At 52.6% G+C, this 14,790-nt stretch overlaps 1 protein-coding gene across 3 annotated transcripts in view; it reads left to right on the forward strand.

Annotated features, from left to right (window-relative positions):
• The window catches only part of SMC1B (structural maintenance of chromosomes 1B), a 42,250-nt gene extending 29,485 nt beyond the window's left edge, over positions 1 to 12,765 (forward strand). For all 3 annotated transcript variants that reach the window (XM_072596609.1, XM_072596611.1, XM_072596610.1), the window contains 9 exons: positions 511 to 656; positions 3,928 to 4,081; positions 5,315 to 5,413; positions 5,498 to 5,654; positions 5,917 to 6,071; positions 9,661 to 9,812; positions 11,263 to 11,332; positions 11,939 to 12,049; positions 12,493 to 12,765. In XM_072596609.1, coding sequence (XP_072452710.1) covers positions 511 to 656; positions 3,928 to 4,081; positions 5,315 to 5,413; positions 5,498 to 5,654; positions 5,917 to 6,071; positions 9,661 to 9,812; positions 11,263 to 11,332; positions 11,939 to 12,049; positions 12,493 to 12,606 — 1,158 coding nt within the window. In that variant the 3' untranslated portion in view covers positions 12,607 to 12,765. The remainder of the gene's footprint in view (positions 1 to 510; positions 657 to 3,927; positions 4,082 to 5,314; positions 5,414 to 5,497; positions 5,655 to 5,916; positions 6,072 to 9,660; positions 9,813 to 11,262; positions 11,333 to 11,938; positions 12,050 to 12,492) is intronic.
• The last annotated feature ends 2,025 nt before the right edge of the window (positions 12,766 to 14,790 follow it).

The raw sequence follows: 14,790 nt of genomic DNA on the forward strand, positions 1-14,790 counted from the left end.
CAGAATTTTCAATAGTAGCCAGTAATTCTTGGGAGAGTCTACCAACACACTTTGGCTTCTCCCAACATAAATAAAACCTAGTCCTTTTAAAAGCCAACATAGAAAAACCTGAGCAAGAATTCACATTCTGGTTCAAACTTAAAATAGTCATCTTTTGAACAAAACACTTACACTGCCACGGGCCATGTTTAGACCGTTGTGGGACAGACATGGCCACGCAGTGACTGGGTGGGGGGGAATGAGAAAGCCCTGGACTGTCACTTCCTTGTCCCTTTGGTGTCCCAGATCACTCAGACTGAAAGTGACAGAGGAAATGCTGGTGGATGTCTAGCCACTTTCCCTGCCCAGGAGTTCCACTATAGCATCAGCTCATGTGTTGGAGATTCATGTTTCTGGAGGCCTGGCACCTTGTGTTCTGACCTCTCACCTCGGGGCTGGGGTGGTGGTTGCATGAAGGGGCTGGGAACAAGAGGGGCCAGGCTGCTGGACTGAGGCTTTTTCTCCGTGCAGGTGGAAGAAAGCTGTCTACATGTCGTGGATGAGCTCATGGCACAGCGGCAACAGCTGAAGGACATGTGTGTCACTCAGAATGCTGACATTGAACAGGTGCAGGGCCAGCTGGAAGAAGCGCGCAAGAAGCTTTTGGCCATTAATAGGTAATTGCGGGCTCCACTCAAATCACACCAGGGTGATTTTCAGATGTTTTCCAGGCCTGTGGCCATTTCAGAGTGATGCAGATCATTTCTTTTCGCTGCTTATAGTTCATTGTCTCCTCCAGGTGTTTTTGGGTCTGGATCATCAAAGAGGAAAGGAAATGAGCATTTATGTAGTGCCTACTGTGTGCCAGGCAGATGGGCTAAGTGCATTAGGGTTACAGAAGCCTTGAGTTAGTAGAGAGAAGCTCAGAATTTGAGATTGGGGAGGGATTCCAGCAGCCATCTAGTATAAGCCACATACACAAAATCCTTAACACAATACGACCTGACCAATAGAGATCTGGCTTTTGCCTGCAGACCTCCAAGGAGAGAGAGCCATTGCCTCCTGAGGGAGCGTGCACTGCTTGGGAGAGCCCTCCTTGTTAGGAGTGCAGCCAAGTCAGCATCTCCTGTGGGACAGCATTGTGCCAAGCCCTGGAGGTGCAAAGAAAGGCTTGTAAAGCCAGTGCCTGCCCTCAAGGAGCTCCTAGTCTAATGGGGAGAGAAGAAGCACACTTCTGTCCAGCTGAAAGACCTCTAGGATGAATCGGGGTCATTTCAGGCATTCTCACAGACAAACTGGAGGAAACCAAGAGAGGGCAGAGCATTCCAGGCATGGACCATGGTCAGAGATAATGTCCAGAGTCAGGAGACATGGAGGGGTCTATTGGGAGGATGTACCAAGACTGAGGAGGAGAAGGGGGCCAGATTAGGGAGTGCTTTGGTGTTAGATCCCACTTGTGACAGGCATCCCTGGAAGCTGTTGGAATGGAGGGGAGACACTTTGGGAAGAAGGGTCTGAGTACTGAGCAGAGGATGGCCTGGCACTGGGAGAGACCCTCCAGCAGCTCCCGCCAGAGGCCAGGTTAGGTGGGGGGCTGGAGTAGGGTGAAAGCCTTCACCCACCCAGCTAGGGGCAGCATCAGTGGAGAGGAGAGACTACATATGAGAGGTGATGAAAGGAGAGGGGGCAGGACTTGGTAACAGCTATTGGAGGTGGGGGAGTAGAGAATGACTCCACATTCAGGGTGAGCCAGAGTGACTGAGAAGGATGGGTGGGAGGGGTTGGAGAAGAATAGTGATTTCCTGATATCAATCCCCAGTTCATGAGAATTCTGGCCAAGGTGGCTGTCTGAAAAGAGACAGGCGGCCAACTGCCACCTTCTCATATTAGAGATGTCTGGAAGGGAGGATCGATGAGCCTCTGTGACAGATTGGGACATGGGAAGAGTCCAGGAGGACAGCTAGTGGAGGAGCCTGAGGGCCTGGGAGGATGGGGGGGTGTCTTCAGCAGTAAAGGAGAATTAAGAGGAGGAGAAGGGGAGGGGAGAGACAGGGAGTTGTGTTTTGTATGTGTTAAGTGGGAGATAACTATAGGACATCAGTGTGGGAGGTTCCATAGGCAGCTGGAGAGGTGAGTCTGGAGGTTAAGAGATAAAATTAGAGCCAGATAATTAGATTTGGGGACTTTGTGCATAAAGTTGGTCATCGCAACCACTGGGGTTGAGGAGAGCCCCAAGTGAAACAAAGGACTGACGGTTTGTAGGCACCCCTTTTTAGCAAGGGTGATGTGGACTGAGGTTCAGTGAGGAAGATAAGGAGCAGTCAGGCCAGTGGGAGGAGAGCCTGGACACAGGCGGTAATGGGGTTTGAAGGGAAGAGTGTATTAGGGATAGAAGGGTCCAAGAAGAAGGGGCTTAGAAAAGGCCATTGGCTAAGAGACCACTAGTCACTGGAGGCTTCTCAGGTGAGTGAAGAGACAAGAAGCAAGAGGGAAGGAAGGAGAGGCACTAGGTGGCTTTCCTGAGGAGTTTGAGAAGGTTTGGAAGAGTGGTGGAGAGGGAGGTGATGAGAGAGGTGTGGTAGGATTACTGAGCAACGGTGAGGGGCCAGTGAGGCTGTGGAATGACTGTTAGTAGACCCGCCGGAATGTGACTTTTCCACCTTCAGTCAGCATCAAAGGCCGCTCTGTGGTGGGAGTAACCAAGACTTGAGTCAGGATCAGCACAGATAGAAGGGGGTCAGGGACTTGAGAGGGAGGACAGTGCAGCTGAACCAGCTCATGGAAGGAAAGGAAAGACTGCAAGCCAGGCCCTGAGCTCCCTGAGAAAGGAAGGCTCACAGAGTCTGGATTGTGTGACACACCCCCAGGGAGGAGGATGCTCTCTGTCCCTTTCCTTCTACTGTAAATGGAACCTGAATAGGAACCATCCTTTTGGAGCCCCTGGAGAGAAGGGAATGGCTGGGTCTTTGTTCATGTCTTCAGGCTTAGCAAAGGGTTTGGCATACACTAAGAGCTTAATAAATGCTCTCCCACTCTTCTCCATCATAAACAGCTGACTTTTAGGTATCTGATGGCATGGGTAGCACATGTCACCTCTCAGGCGTGTTCTCTCAACTCCCTACCTCATGAGTGTGCCTCCAGGCTTGGAGTGGGCTCCCAGGGGTATCCCTAGTGAGCCAAGAAGGATTCTTTTCATGCCATCAGCCAGCCTGATTTAGAAAGGGATATTTATTAAGGTGGTCCCACCCCCTGAAAAATCTGTGACTCAGTCTCCCACAAGTCCAGGATGAGCCCACCTGGCAGAGCTATCTCCCACAGCCCTCTGGTCACCTCCTTCCTGACACTCTGACACATAGTGATTCTACGTCTGTTCGTCTAAGTGTCTGTTCTGGGCCTTTGGTGCAGGTCCCGTGGCCTCCTGCTGCTGTTGTCCTAAGGGCATGTCCTGCAGGCCTTTGAGAGCTCAAAGGTTCCCCATCTGGCCAAAGGAAGGCCCCTCTCCTCCCTCTTCTCTTAATCTCCTCCTCTTCCCCACCCCTGACCCCTGCTCCCTGGGCTGTAGCTAGAAGGCTCATCTTAGTGGGCTTTCTGGCATGGCTCCAGTTCTCTCACTTGATTGTGTAGACATGGCCCATGGTGGGTGTCCAGTTCATGTTGTGCAGTATGGTGGACTGAGCCTTGTATCCCTACTGAAGTGGGCTGGGGTTGAGGACATGGCCATTACCAGGTGTCAGCCAGGCCTGGGCCCAGGAGGGACCTCACGATTCTAGATAATATAATGCCCTGTGGAATTTCCCATGCCCAGAAGGTGAAAAGCATGACCCTGAAATGGGTGAGGAAAAGGTCAGATGAAGTGGGGTAGAGAGGCATGAGGATCTCTAGCACTTGAGGAGGGGCTGACTTTTGCATGCATGGGCACTGTGCCTTTTTTTTTTTTTTTTTTTGCAGGGAGGTGGGGAAGATGCAGAAGGAGAAGATGGCCATCCAGACAGCCCTGGAACAGCAGCGCCTGGAGAGGCACAACGTCCTGCTGGCCTGCAAGGTCCAGGACATCGAGGTCATCTTATTGTCAGGCTCCCTGGACGAGATCATCCACATGGCGGTATGGCGGCCAGGGCTGGGGGACTCCAATTCCTGCTCCCCTCCAGAAAGGATGACCCATGATAGACTGGGGTCCCCAAAGTGCACACCTCTGACCTCGACTTCTCCCAAGACCTGGCTCCTGGGCTTTCTCTGTGGGAGTTCCTGAGCTTTTGTCTGAAAGCTGCCTTCCTCCCAGGCAGCTCTAAAGAGGCAACTAGAGCCTACAGTCACAAAGGCCTAGGTTCAAATCCAGCCTCAGACACAAAGCACTTTGCCTCTGCCCACCTCAGTTTTCTCATCTGTAAGGTGGGAATCATGACAACAGCACCGACCTCCCAGGGCTGTTGTAAAGTGCTTTGCAAACCTCAGGTGAGCATCATTAAGTGCTCGCTCAAGCTTAGGACTGTTGGTGCATGCCTGTTGTGAGAGGAGACCCATTGTCCTCTGGGAGCTCCCAGAAAGTCCAGCAACATGTGCCACATCATTGGATTCACAGTTCAACATTCGAGGTCCTTGAAAGGCCTGCCCAGCAGGGCCCAGGTCCAAGGTTCTGGCCCTGCTGGGGCACCTCTTCCCCCACATAGGCTTTTAGTAAATTAAACAGTGAAAGATCTGGGATTCCTTACCAAGGGCACCATCAGAAGCTTCAGAGACCTGCTTTACAGGGTGGGGGGCGTCCCCAGGTACAGAGTAAAGGGGTCACCCCAGGGTCTGCCCTGTAGTGGAGGGAGGACTGCCTTTGAACTGGGAGGTATTGGCCAGCCCAAGTGATACCCCTCCAGCCCGAGTGGCCTTTCTCCGCACCCCACCCCACCCCACCCCCCCACCCCCGCTAGGGAAGGGGAAGACCTAAAGGGCTAGTGTCAGAGAGTCATGATTGGTTGTCCTCATTAGTGCGGTGGTAGCAGAGTTCAGACACCTTGTTGATACTGTCAAATAGGTCCCAGGAGCCCTTTTAGTTCATGGAAATAGAAGGGAAAACTTGGTGCCACTGTTGAAAAGTGACGTAAAGTCCAAGTGAAGTACTGAGGTCCCTGTTCCGGAAGACATGTGGGAATGGGCTATTTCTCCCTCTCTGTGGCATGCCTCTGAGCTGTTCTCTTTGGGCCAGCGTGCATATTTGGGGGCTCACACGTTCTCCATAAAACTGACTTCCCCCATTCCGTCTTGTTGAGTGGCTTACATGGGGAAGCCAGGCTGATCCTGGCAGTAGGGGCCCGAGATCCTGGAGATGCCTGCCTCTATTTTTTAGGTGGGCACAGAAGTGGAGAGCATGCCGAGCACTGTTGCCATCTACGAGCAGGAAGAAGCCCTTCAGATAGACTACAGCAGCCTCCGCGAGGACCTGAAGGTAACCGTGGCCCTCGTCACTCTGGCCACCAATGTGTTGAGGGGGGTGGGGCTTGAACCCTGATGTTCTCTGCTGGTTCCACAGGATCTACATTCGGATAATGAGATAAAGACACAGCTGGGCCTCCTCCAGCAGCAGCTGGCAACACAAGAAGATATTCTGCTGAAGACCACTGCCCCCAACCTGCGAGCCCTACAGAACCTGCAGACTGTGCGAGACAAATTCCAAGAGTCCATAGATGGTGAGGCAGGGTCCTCCGGCCAGTCTGCTGTGCTGCCTTTGTCTTGCCTTTAGTTTCTGAGTCAGCTGCTTTTTAGAGCAGTCAGTGTTAGGAGTTCCTAGATGCTGGCTGTGCCCCAGCTCTTGTGAAACAGCAACTCCTAGACTAAAGACAGCTTGGGTGGAGATGGGATAGGAGCGACAGTAACACTTGGGATAATAATAACTCGGGCGTGCCTGGGAGGGGCTTCTGAGTCAGAGGGTCCCCAATCATTCTCTCTTAGCTTTTGAGGCCAGCAGGAAGGAGGCCAGAATCTGCAGGCAAGAGTTTGAACAGGTGAAGAAAAGGAGATACGATCTTTTCAGTCAGTGCTTTGAGCATGTCTCAGTGTCCATCGATCAGATCTACAAGAAACTCTGCAAAAACAACAGTGCCCAGGTACGTGTGTGGGCACACAGCTCTTGGCCTCTCCCAAGGCTCAAGGCTGGCCTGTTAGTCAGATTCCTACAAGTAATGACTCTGCCGACTATTGGGCATCCAGTCATGTCCACTCTCTATTGTGTAGCATGGAGGCTCCTACCATCTGGGGCCCTCCTGCCTCAGTTTCTTTGTTTATTAAATGAAAGCATCTTTCCAGTTCTGATTGAATGCCTTCCCAGGTTGCTTACTTGCAGGTTCCTTTGTGAATTCAGATAAACTTGTCCCACACTTTTCTGAGGCAGGAGCCCATTTCTGTCTTAGCCACTCAGGATGTAATCCATGAACCTTGGCTGAGGAGATACTTAGGACTATCTTCTAGCCTAGAATGTGGCTGATTGTGCCATCTTGTTGTGTTTGTCCTTTGTTCTTGAAGAGGACTGACATCAAGAGGATGACATGACTTGCAATTGATTTTGATTTGAGTGAGGGAAGGGTCACCAGACTCCCTTTCTCCCCCAGAGCCATCTGGATCCAGTGGCCTGATATTCATCAGGATGACTGGAGATTGATCCAGGATGCAATGTGAGACCCTCTTTGAGGCTGAGGTCTTTATAAGATTGTCAGTTTGAGTGAGATACACCCATTCAGTGAATAGGCCTCTTTAAGTAGTTACTTAAGGGATGGCCCCTTTTAAGAAAAGAAAAAATAGCAAAAAAAAATCAGACTGGAAGGGGAAGACCCTCAGGGTTCCTGGGTAAAAGAGAAAAAGAAAAAGAAGCCAGCAGGGAGGACCCAAAGGTGACCTGGAGCCCCATGGAAGTGAAGCCAGCAGGGCTGAGGCTGAGATAGGCAGCGGCCATAAGAGACGCTCAGGATGTGCCTCTGGGCAGCCAGCTGTCTGCAGCCTGAAGTGAGCAGGTTAGGCCAGAGGACAGCTGCCTTTCCTCCACATCTGAGATCCTGAGCACAAATGTATTCACTCATTCCTTCAGACAACATCATCAGGACTGTGGCCCACCCTCCAGACCCAGCTCTAGGACTTCTCAGGCCTTTCAGGTTTATGTGACCTAACCAGGGTCACATAGCTAGTAAGTGTCTGAGCCCGGATTTAAACTCAGGTCTTCCTGATTCTAGACCCTGTGCTCTATCTGCTATACCATTTAGCTGCCCCCTTCCATTGAACAGTCTGAATTAATTTCTGTAAGTATTGACTGATTGTATCTCCTTGCTGTCCAAGGGATTCTCAGAATTCTTCTCCAGCACCACAATTCAAAAGCATTGATTCTGTGTCACTCAACTTTCCTCATAGTCCAGCTCTCACAGCCATACGTTGCTACTGGGCAAACCACGAAATTGACTATACAGATCTTTGTTGGCACGGTGATGTGTCTGCTTTTTAGTGTGAGGTCCACATTTGCCAGAGCTTTCCTTCTAGGGAGCGAGCATCTTTTGATTCCATGGCTGTAGTCACCATCTACAGTGATCTTTGAGCCCAAGAGTATAAAAATCTGACCCTGCTTCCATTTTCTCCCTTTTTGCCAGAAAATGATGGGCCCAGTTGCCAAGATCTTAGTTTGGTTTTTTTTTGATGTTATGCTTCAAGCCAGCTTTTTCACGCCTCATTTTTCCTCATCAAGAGGCTTCTTAATTCCTCTTCACTTTCTGCCATCAGAGTGGTATTGTCCACGTAGCTGACATTGTTGATATTTTTCCTGACACCTTAATTCCAGCTTTTGATTCATTCACCCTGGCATTTCACGTATACTCTGCTTAGAAATTAAATGAATATGGTGGCAGTATACAGCCTTGTCATAGTCTTTTCCCAGTCTTAAACCAATCAACTGTTCCATGTTTGGTTTAAGAGTTGTTTCTTGGTCCAAGTACAGGTTCCTCAGGAGACAAGTAAGGCGATCTGGTCCTCCCATCTCTGAGGACTTGCCATAGTTTGTTGTGATCCACACAGTCAAAGGCCTAAGTGTAGTCAATGAAGCAGAAGTAGATGTTTTCCTAGAACTCCTTGCTTTCTCCATAAGCCAGTGAATGTTGGCAACTTGGTCTCTAGTTCCTCTGCCTGCTTTTCTGGTCGTTCTTGGTTCACATGTTGCTGAAGCCCCTTCCTCACCTCTCTCGGCCCCTCTCTTCAGATGCATTCTTATCCTCTGGCCCCTTCCAGATCTCCCCCAGCCTTAATCTTTCTCTTGCTTCTTTCCTCGCCTCGCACTCCAGCCCTGCATTGCTCGGCCCTTTCACAGCCATGCTTCTAGAATGGACAAGTGAGCCTGCACCCATAGGCACTGTCTGCTATCTTCAAAATACCAAGTCAGAGTCCCTCTTCTGGACCTCGGCAGTGTGGAACAACATTGGTGACCTTGTCATCCTCCTTTGCAGGGTCTTTATCCAGACTGGAACCGCTCACCAGAGCTCTGCCTGGCCCAGGCTCCTTCTCTTCTCCCTCTGTGCCTTTCGCTCAGTGATCCATCCACTTTCATGGATGCCATGGTCACTGCTGTCTGTGCTGTGAGGACTCTCAGGGCTATCAGTGCTGCTCTTCCCTCTCTGCTAATCTCCATCTCCCGTCTCTAAGTGTCTTTGAGACATCTCAGCTTGGACATGGTCATCTCCACAGATCCCAGACAGAGCCTTCCCCCAGCCGCCATCCTTCCAGTTACCTATACTCAGCCTTGATGTGAGGAGTTATGCTGATGGCTTCTGTATCTCCCACCCTCCACATGCAGCACGATGCCAGTGCCTGGCCCTTTCCCCTCTGCAACCCTCTTCTCTCCTGTGACCCTGCCTCACCCTGGGGGGAGGCCTGGACCATGGCCATACGTGGGGGAAGGGGTCTGCCTGCCTCTGGATCTTCCCACTCCAGCCCATCCTCCACTCAGTGTCCGCTTCATTCCCTGTTGATGGCCAGAATCAAACATGAAATCCTCTGGCCTCGCCTCTCTCTGCAGTCCTCTTAGGCCTCTGGGTCCAGTGACATGGCAGGATGCTCCCTCTCCCAATGCCATCAGTGGCCCTGCCTGGAAGCTTCTCCGTCACCTCCACATCCTGACTTCTTGGGGGTAGCCTCTCTGTCTCCCATGGGCCCAGTGCCTGCCCAGGAGATTCTTCCATTTTTTGTGTTCTTCTCTGGTTTGTACTGAGTGCTTTGCGTCTTTGTGAGACTCAGTGTGAGCCCTTGAGGACAGGGGCTGCTTTTGCCCATCTTTCAATTCCCAGCATTTAGTACAGTACCTGGTACATACTAGGCACTTAATTTGTGCTTCTTGACTGACTGACCCACTCCTCCTGGCCCCTCCCCTCCCTGACATTCTGCAACTGGGCTCTCTCTGGATTCACTTCCTCCCCCTCTACGTGGGGGTCCCCCAGGGCTCTCTGCACTCTCCATGGCTTCAGGTGTCACCTCCATGCCAGTGACCCCAGTCCAACCCCACATCGTGAACTATCTGTAGCTCCATTAACCCCAAGATAAAGAGCTCATTCTTTTGCCTTCCTCTTTCCAGTCATCCCTGTTGGGGTCTGGCCTCACTGTAGGGTAGGGGGGGAGTGGAGAAGGAGAGATGGGAAGACTGACTTGTGTTCCTCCCCACAAACATTGCAGGCCTTTCTGAGCCCTGAGAACCCAGAGGAGCCATATCTGGAAGGGATCAGCTACAACTGTGTGGCCCCTGGCAAGCGCTTCATGCCCATGGACAACCTGTCAGGGGGAGAGAAGTGTGTGGCAGCACTGGCGCTCCTGTTCGCTGTGCATAGGTAGGTACTGCAGCTGCTAAAAGCAGATAGCATAATGTCAACTTAGCCCTTTTCATAACTACTAAAATCACTTCTGCCGAGTGAGCCATGCTTGAGGCCCTGAAATGTGTGACCCAGGGATCTCAAATGCTCGCATCAGCAGCACTTGGCAAACCTACCATCGACGGCCCTATTTTACAGATGAGGAAATTAGGGCTCAGAGCCAAAGGAACTCATACAGCTTGAAACGGGAAGATACAGACTTTGAATGCAGGTCTCCCACCTCTTTCCATATGACATTGCCTCTGGGCCCCACCCACCCTTTTTTCTTTAAGGCCTATGATCTGCTTTGTCCCCCTTCTGTCCGTAGTTATGAAGTGCCTACTGTGTGTCAGGTGCTGTGTACAGGCCTTGTCCTGGTAGAGGAGCCCCCTCCCCACCATTGTGAGTTAGTGAAAACCTGCCAAGGAGGATCCGTGGGTGCTGCCTACCTCCTCTTAGGCTGTGCACGGGGCTGGGTGGCCCCAAAGCTGGATGCTCAGGAGCCTTGGCTCGCTCAGGCCCACCTGTCTGTTTCAGGGGATACTCAGGAGAGGGCAGGCATACGATTCACTGGGCAGCCCTGGTTTCCAGGAGCTCATCACACAGGATTCCCTATAAGATGCTCCAGCAAACACAGCAGTGACCAACAGAGCAAAAGGAAACCCCTGCCAGCCCCTTCCACCTGTAGGGTGCAGGACCCTTGAGTGTAGGGGGTGGGGGGGCAGCAGCCGCATAATGGAGACAGAATCGGCCCGGCCCCTGACTGCGGTCCACCCTCTTCAAGTCTTACAGAGCCCACCCAGCCTGGACAACAAGACTGGAGGGGCAGCACGCACTTGGGGGCCTGAGGCCCACCCCAAGAAATAGCAGAGTTTCTTCCCCCCTCCCATGTAGAACAGAAGGCATGTACTGGGAAGAGGGAGGGGCACAGAGATGGAAAACCATCTTGGATCTTGGAGAGAAGGAGGGAGCTCAGAGCTAGCAGGTGGTTTGGGGACAGTGTTCAATGTCCTCTGAACCAGGAACCAAACAGGGGAACCAAAGCTCCTCGTACCTATGGAAAGGGCCTGGGCCAAAGGAGGCAGATGCTGGGCCCCAGCCCCTGAGGCTCTGGGAGTTTGTCCTTTGAGAGGAGGTTCGTGGTCCAGGAGGGAAGGCTCCCTGGGAGAGGAGAGCTTGGGTGGGTGGGGGGCAGAGATGGGTCTGAGACTTGCTCTTATATGAAGTCTTACACACAGTAGGCCTTGCTAGACTTAGCCTTCAAGGTAAGGACTGCTGTATGTCAGGACCACACCCTTTCTTGGGGACTATGGCCACACTGGGTGCCCAGGCCCCTAGGGGTGAGGTTTGCTTCCTCAGCCCAGCTCCGGCCCCTGACCCAAGGGCACTCTACATGCCTGCTGCTTATACCACCTGCCACCTCTTTCAGCTTCCGCCCAGCGCCATTCTTTGTCCTCGATGAAGTGGATGCGGCTTTGGACAATACAAACATTGGCAAGGTGAGTCCCGGGGGGCTCTACCTGGGCTCAGAGAGGAAGAAAGGTCCGTTGGCTCACTTGACCAAATGGGGCACTTCTGGGGCCTCAACCCCATGGCTGAACTGGAGCCCATGCACTTCTCGCTGAAGCCCGCTCATGTCCATCACATCGGGGGTCTCACACACACCCAGAGGGAAGGGGCTACTACCGGCCAGGGCAACCTGTTCCACTTGTTAGGGATCAGTCCACACTCTCCCCCAGGTCTTCATGTCTCCTAAGGAAGGCTGGGGTCCCCCCCCTCTACCCATAGGCAGAGCTCCCAGGGATGCCTAGTGGTGGCTTCAGCCCCACCTAGGCTGACCCTGATGGCTCCCAGCCTCACCTCTCCATCTGTCAAGTGGGGACGACTCGAGCTGGAAGCAGATAGGGCAGGCCCAGACCAAAGCCCAGGCTGGGCCCATTGGAGCTCACTGATGAGCACTGTGAAGGAATCCAGAAGCTGGTCAGGGCCTGACCTGCAGAGAGAGGGGGAGCAGGAGGGGAAGAGTCTCTGCAGACCTTCCCTCCCTCCCAGGACACACCAGGGCTGGAGGGATGGGCTAAACCTGTGGCCACTTTGGGGGGCAGGTGTCGAGCTACATGAAGGAGCAGACCCGTGAGCAAGTCCAGATGATCGTCATTTCCCTCAAAGAGGAATTCTACTCCAAAGCGGATGCGCTCGTGGGCATCTACCCTGAGGTAATGCCTACAGAGGTGTCCATTCAGATGGCCCCTCCCATCCGTCTCTCTGCCTGTCTCTCTCTCAGATGCACACACCAGGCTACTATGCTGGGGCCCTGACAGCCCCTGTCCTTCCTCGCTGCTCTGGGGGGTGCTGGCCCCACATATCCCGCCCCCCCCTCCTGACCCCATGACCTGGACATTGGCTCAGTCATGCCTCTTTCTTTCTTCCCCATTAAATACCGTTAACGTTGGCCATGGATTGCACAGATCTGGTGTTGGGTCTGGGGCCTCAGCGCCATTTGATGCAGAGCCAGTTGAGGGCCTTCTACCTGCTATGGCTGGGGGTGGCGGGAGGTTTTGAAGAAATCCCTTTGGTGACCTTGCTCTGACCTCACCCCCCTGCCCCCTTTCCCCCCAAACCCCTTTCTAAAAGGGTATCATCTCCACTTCCCTTTCAGCAAGGGGACTGCATGTTCAGCCGAGTCCTGACCCTCGACTTGTCTTTGTACCCGGACAATGACAGCCGGGAGCATCGAGGCAGGCGCCGAGAAAGTCGCTCAAGGCTCATCTAAAGGCCTCCCCGGGGTGGGGAGCTCCTGGGCCAGACCAGGGCAGAGTCCAGGTGCTGGAGCCCAGAGCAAATGGACCCCAGCCAAGAGGGGAAGGGAGAGGGCCTCAAGCCAGACGTTTTGTTTGTCATGTTCGTAGGAAATAAACTTTGTTCTTGCAGACTTGGTTCTACAGCAGCTCATTTTATAAAATGCTAAATGAGTGTAAATGTCAGTGAAGTCTGTGCACCTGCAGAGGGGCAGAGGACCGGGGAGTAATTTGTCCTGCAAGGGTGGGGGCTGGCCTTTCTGACCCCCACCCAAAGTGGGGCACTCCCAAAACACTGGGAATCGGGTAGAGCTACCGTCCCTGTCCTCTGACTGACCCTAGAAAAGCCATCTACACTTCCTGCCTATGCTTCCATTTTCTTGCTTCTCAGCCCTGGTTTCCCAGCTGATGGTGGCCCCAAGACCAGAAACCTCATCAGGGTTCCCCTTGAGAATCCCAGCTGGGCCTGAGGAACTGGGGGCTCTCTGGCCTTCGCCCCTCCTAAGCTTCAGCTGCAGAAACGTTTCCAGAACAGGGAGGGCCTTAGCAGGTACCCCCAGGTACTTCTGAACCCACCAGAAGCCAAGCAGGTCCCACTGAAGGCAGGCAGTGAGGTGGGGATAGCATTGGGGAATCAGGAAGACCAAGGTTCTAATCCTGCTCCAGATACCAGCTGTGTGACCCTATGCAAGTGACCCATCTGTAAAATGGGGTAACAGCCACCTTCAAGGGCTGGGTGCACCTTAAATGGTTTTATTAGTGCTACTCTTATTGACATTGGAACGTGGGGTTTCAGAGACTTGTGCCTGCCAGCCAGGATGGCAGAGAAGAAAGTTAACACCACATTCTATAATCTAGTGATGAGGGTCACTGCACCATCCCTCCTGCTCCTTGGTGTGTCTGAGCCCATTTTTGAGCCCAGCCATTCAGATTAAAGCCTCCCCTCCCATTTACCTGTAAGCAGACAAGCAACTGGGGCTGGTTCCCTGCCCAGGGCAAGGCTATCAGTCCCGGTCCTTCCCTCTCTTCTGCCAAGGGGAAGGGTCTGCTCTAGCCAAGGAGGCAGAGGGCCTGATCAGCCACCCTTGTAGGCCTATCTAAGGCTTCTCTACTATGCCCTCCCCCTGGGTCTTTGCAGTCCCTTCTTGGTCACTGACCCATCTTAATACACAACACTGTTTATAAACTGGTATCTTGCCCAGAAACTTGCCGTTTCCCTTTGTTGCATTACCCTCAGCACGAGGGGAGGTGGGGGGACCCTTGAGCTCATTTGGGATTTGGGGGTGATGCTTTTCTTCTAGGGGCTGTAGCTGCTTGAGTTTCACTTGAGGGTAATGTGTCCCCGGGTCGTTGGGAGGACAACAGGGTCCAATGAGTGTAAAGGGCCTACCAGAAATGGGTCAGGGCATTCTATTAGAAACACTGCTAGAAAAGCTTTCGGTTATAGAATGGTTAAAAGGCTGAAGTAAATACATTTAAAATGATTTGAGAAGCATGAGCAGTCATCACCTGAAAATTTGGAATGGCGAGGATCGCAAACCACCCTTGCCTGTGCAAAGTGGAGCTCCAAGAGCTCACCAGCCCTACTAGCATGGTGTGGATTAGAGGGGTGATCCTGGGGCCTGCATGGCTGTGAGTCCACCCACCTTTCAGGGTTGAGTGGGGAGTAAGAGCGCTTAGCAGAGCCTGAACCCTTCCCACCCCAAGCACCAGGACCACCATAGTGATTCTGTTGTGACACAGTATGTCCGGCTGACTGAAGTCCCTGTATGAGCTCTCCAATCGAGTCACAATGCTCTGGGACCATTCCCTCCCCCCTTCCAGCCCCCCCCCCACCCTTCTGGTGCAGTGGTTCAGTTACTTGTTGTCTGGTCCCACGCTCCCTGATCCCTTCTTTGCTATTTCCTTCCCCAGGTCATTTTACTGATGAGGACTCAGCCAGGGTCACCCAACTAAGCTTCTGGGGCCAAATTTGAACTCGGGTCTTCCTGACTACAGACCCAATGTTCTACGTTACCTTAGAGCAAAAACAACTAGTACCCTCATGGCCCCCCAGGGATGACAGCCTATATTTAGCCCAACATACTCTGAGCTAATTTGGCGATAAGTCAGGTGGAGCCTTGTCAATACTTCATCACCCTTAAAATTAGGAGCCTTCT

Source organism: Notamacropus eugenii, chromosome 3 (genome assembly GCF_028372415.1).
Source record: "Notamacropus eugenii isolate mMacEug1 chromosome 3, mMacEug1.pri_v2, whole genome shotgun sequence".
Classification (NCBI taxonomy): domain Eukaryota; kingdom Metazoa; phylum Chordata; class Mammalia; order Diprotodontia; family Macropodidae; genus Notamacropus; species Notamacropus eugenii.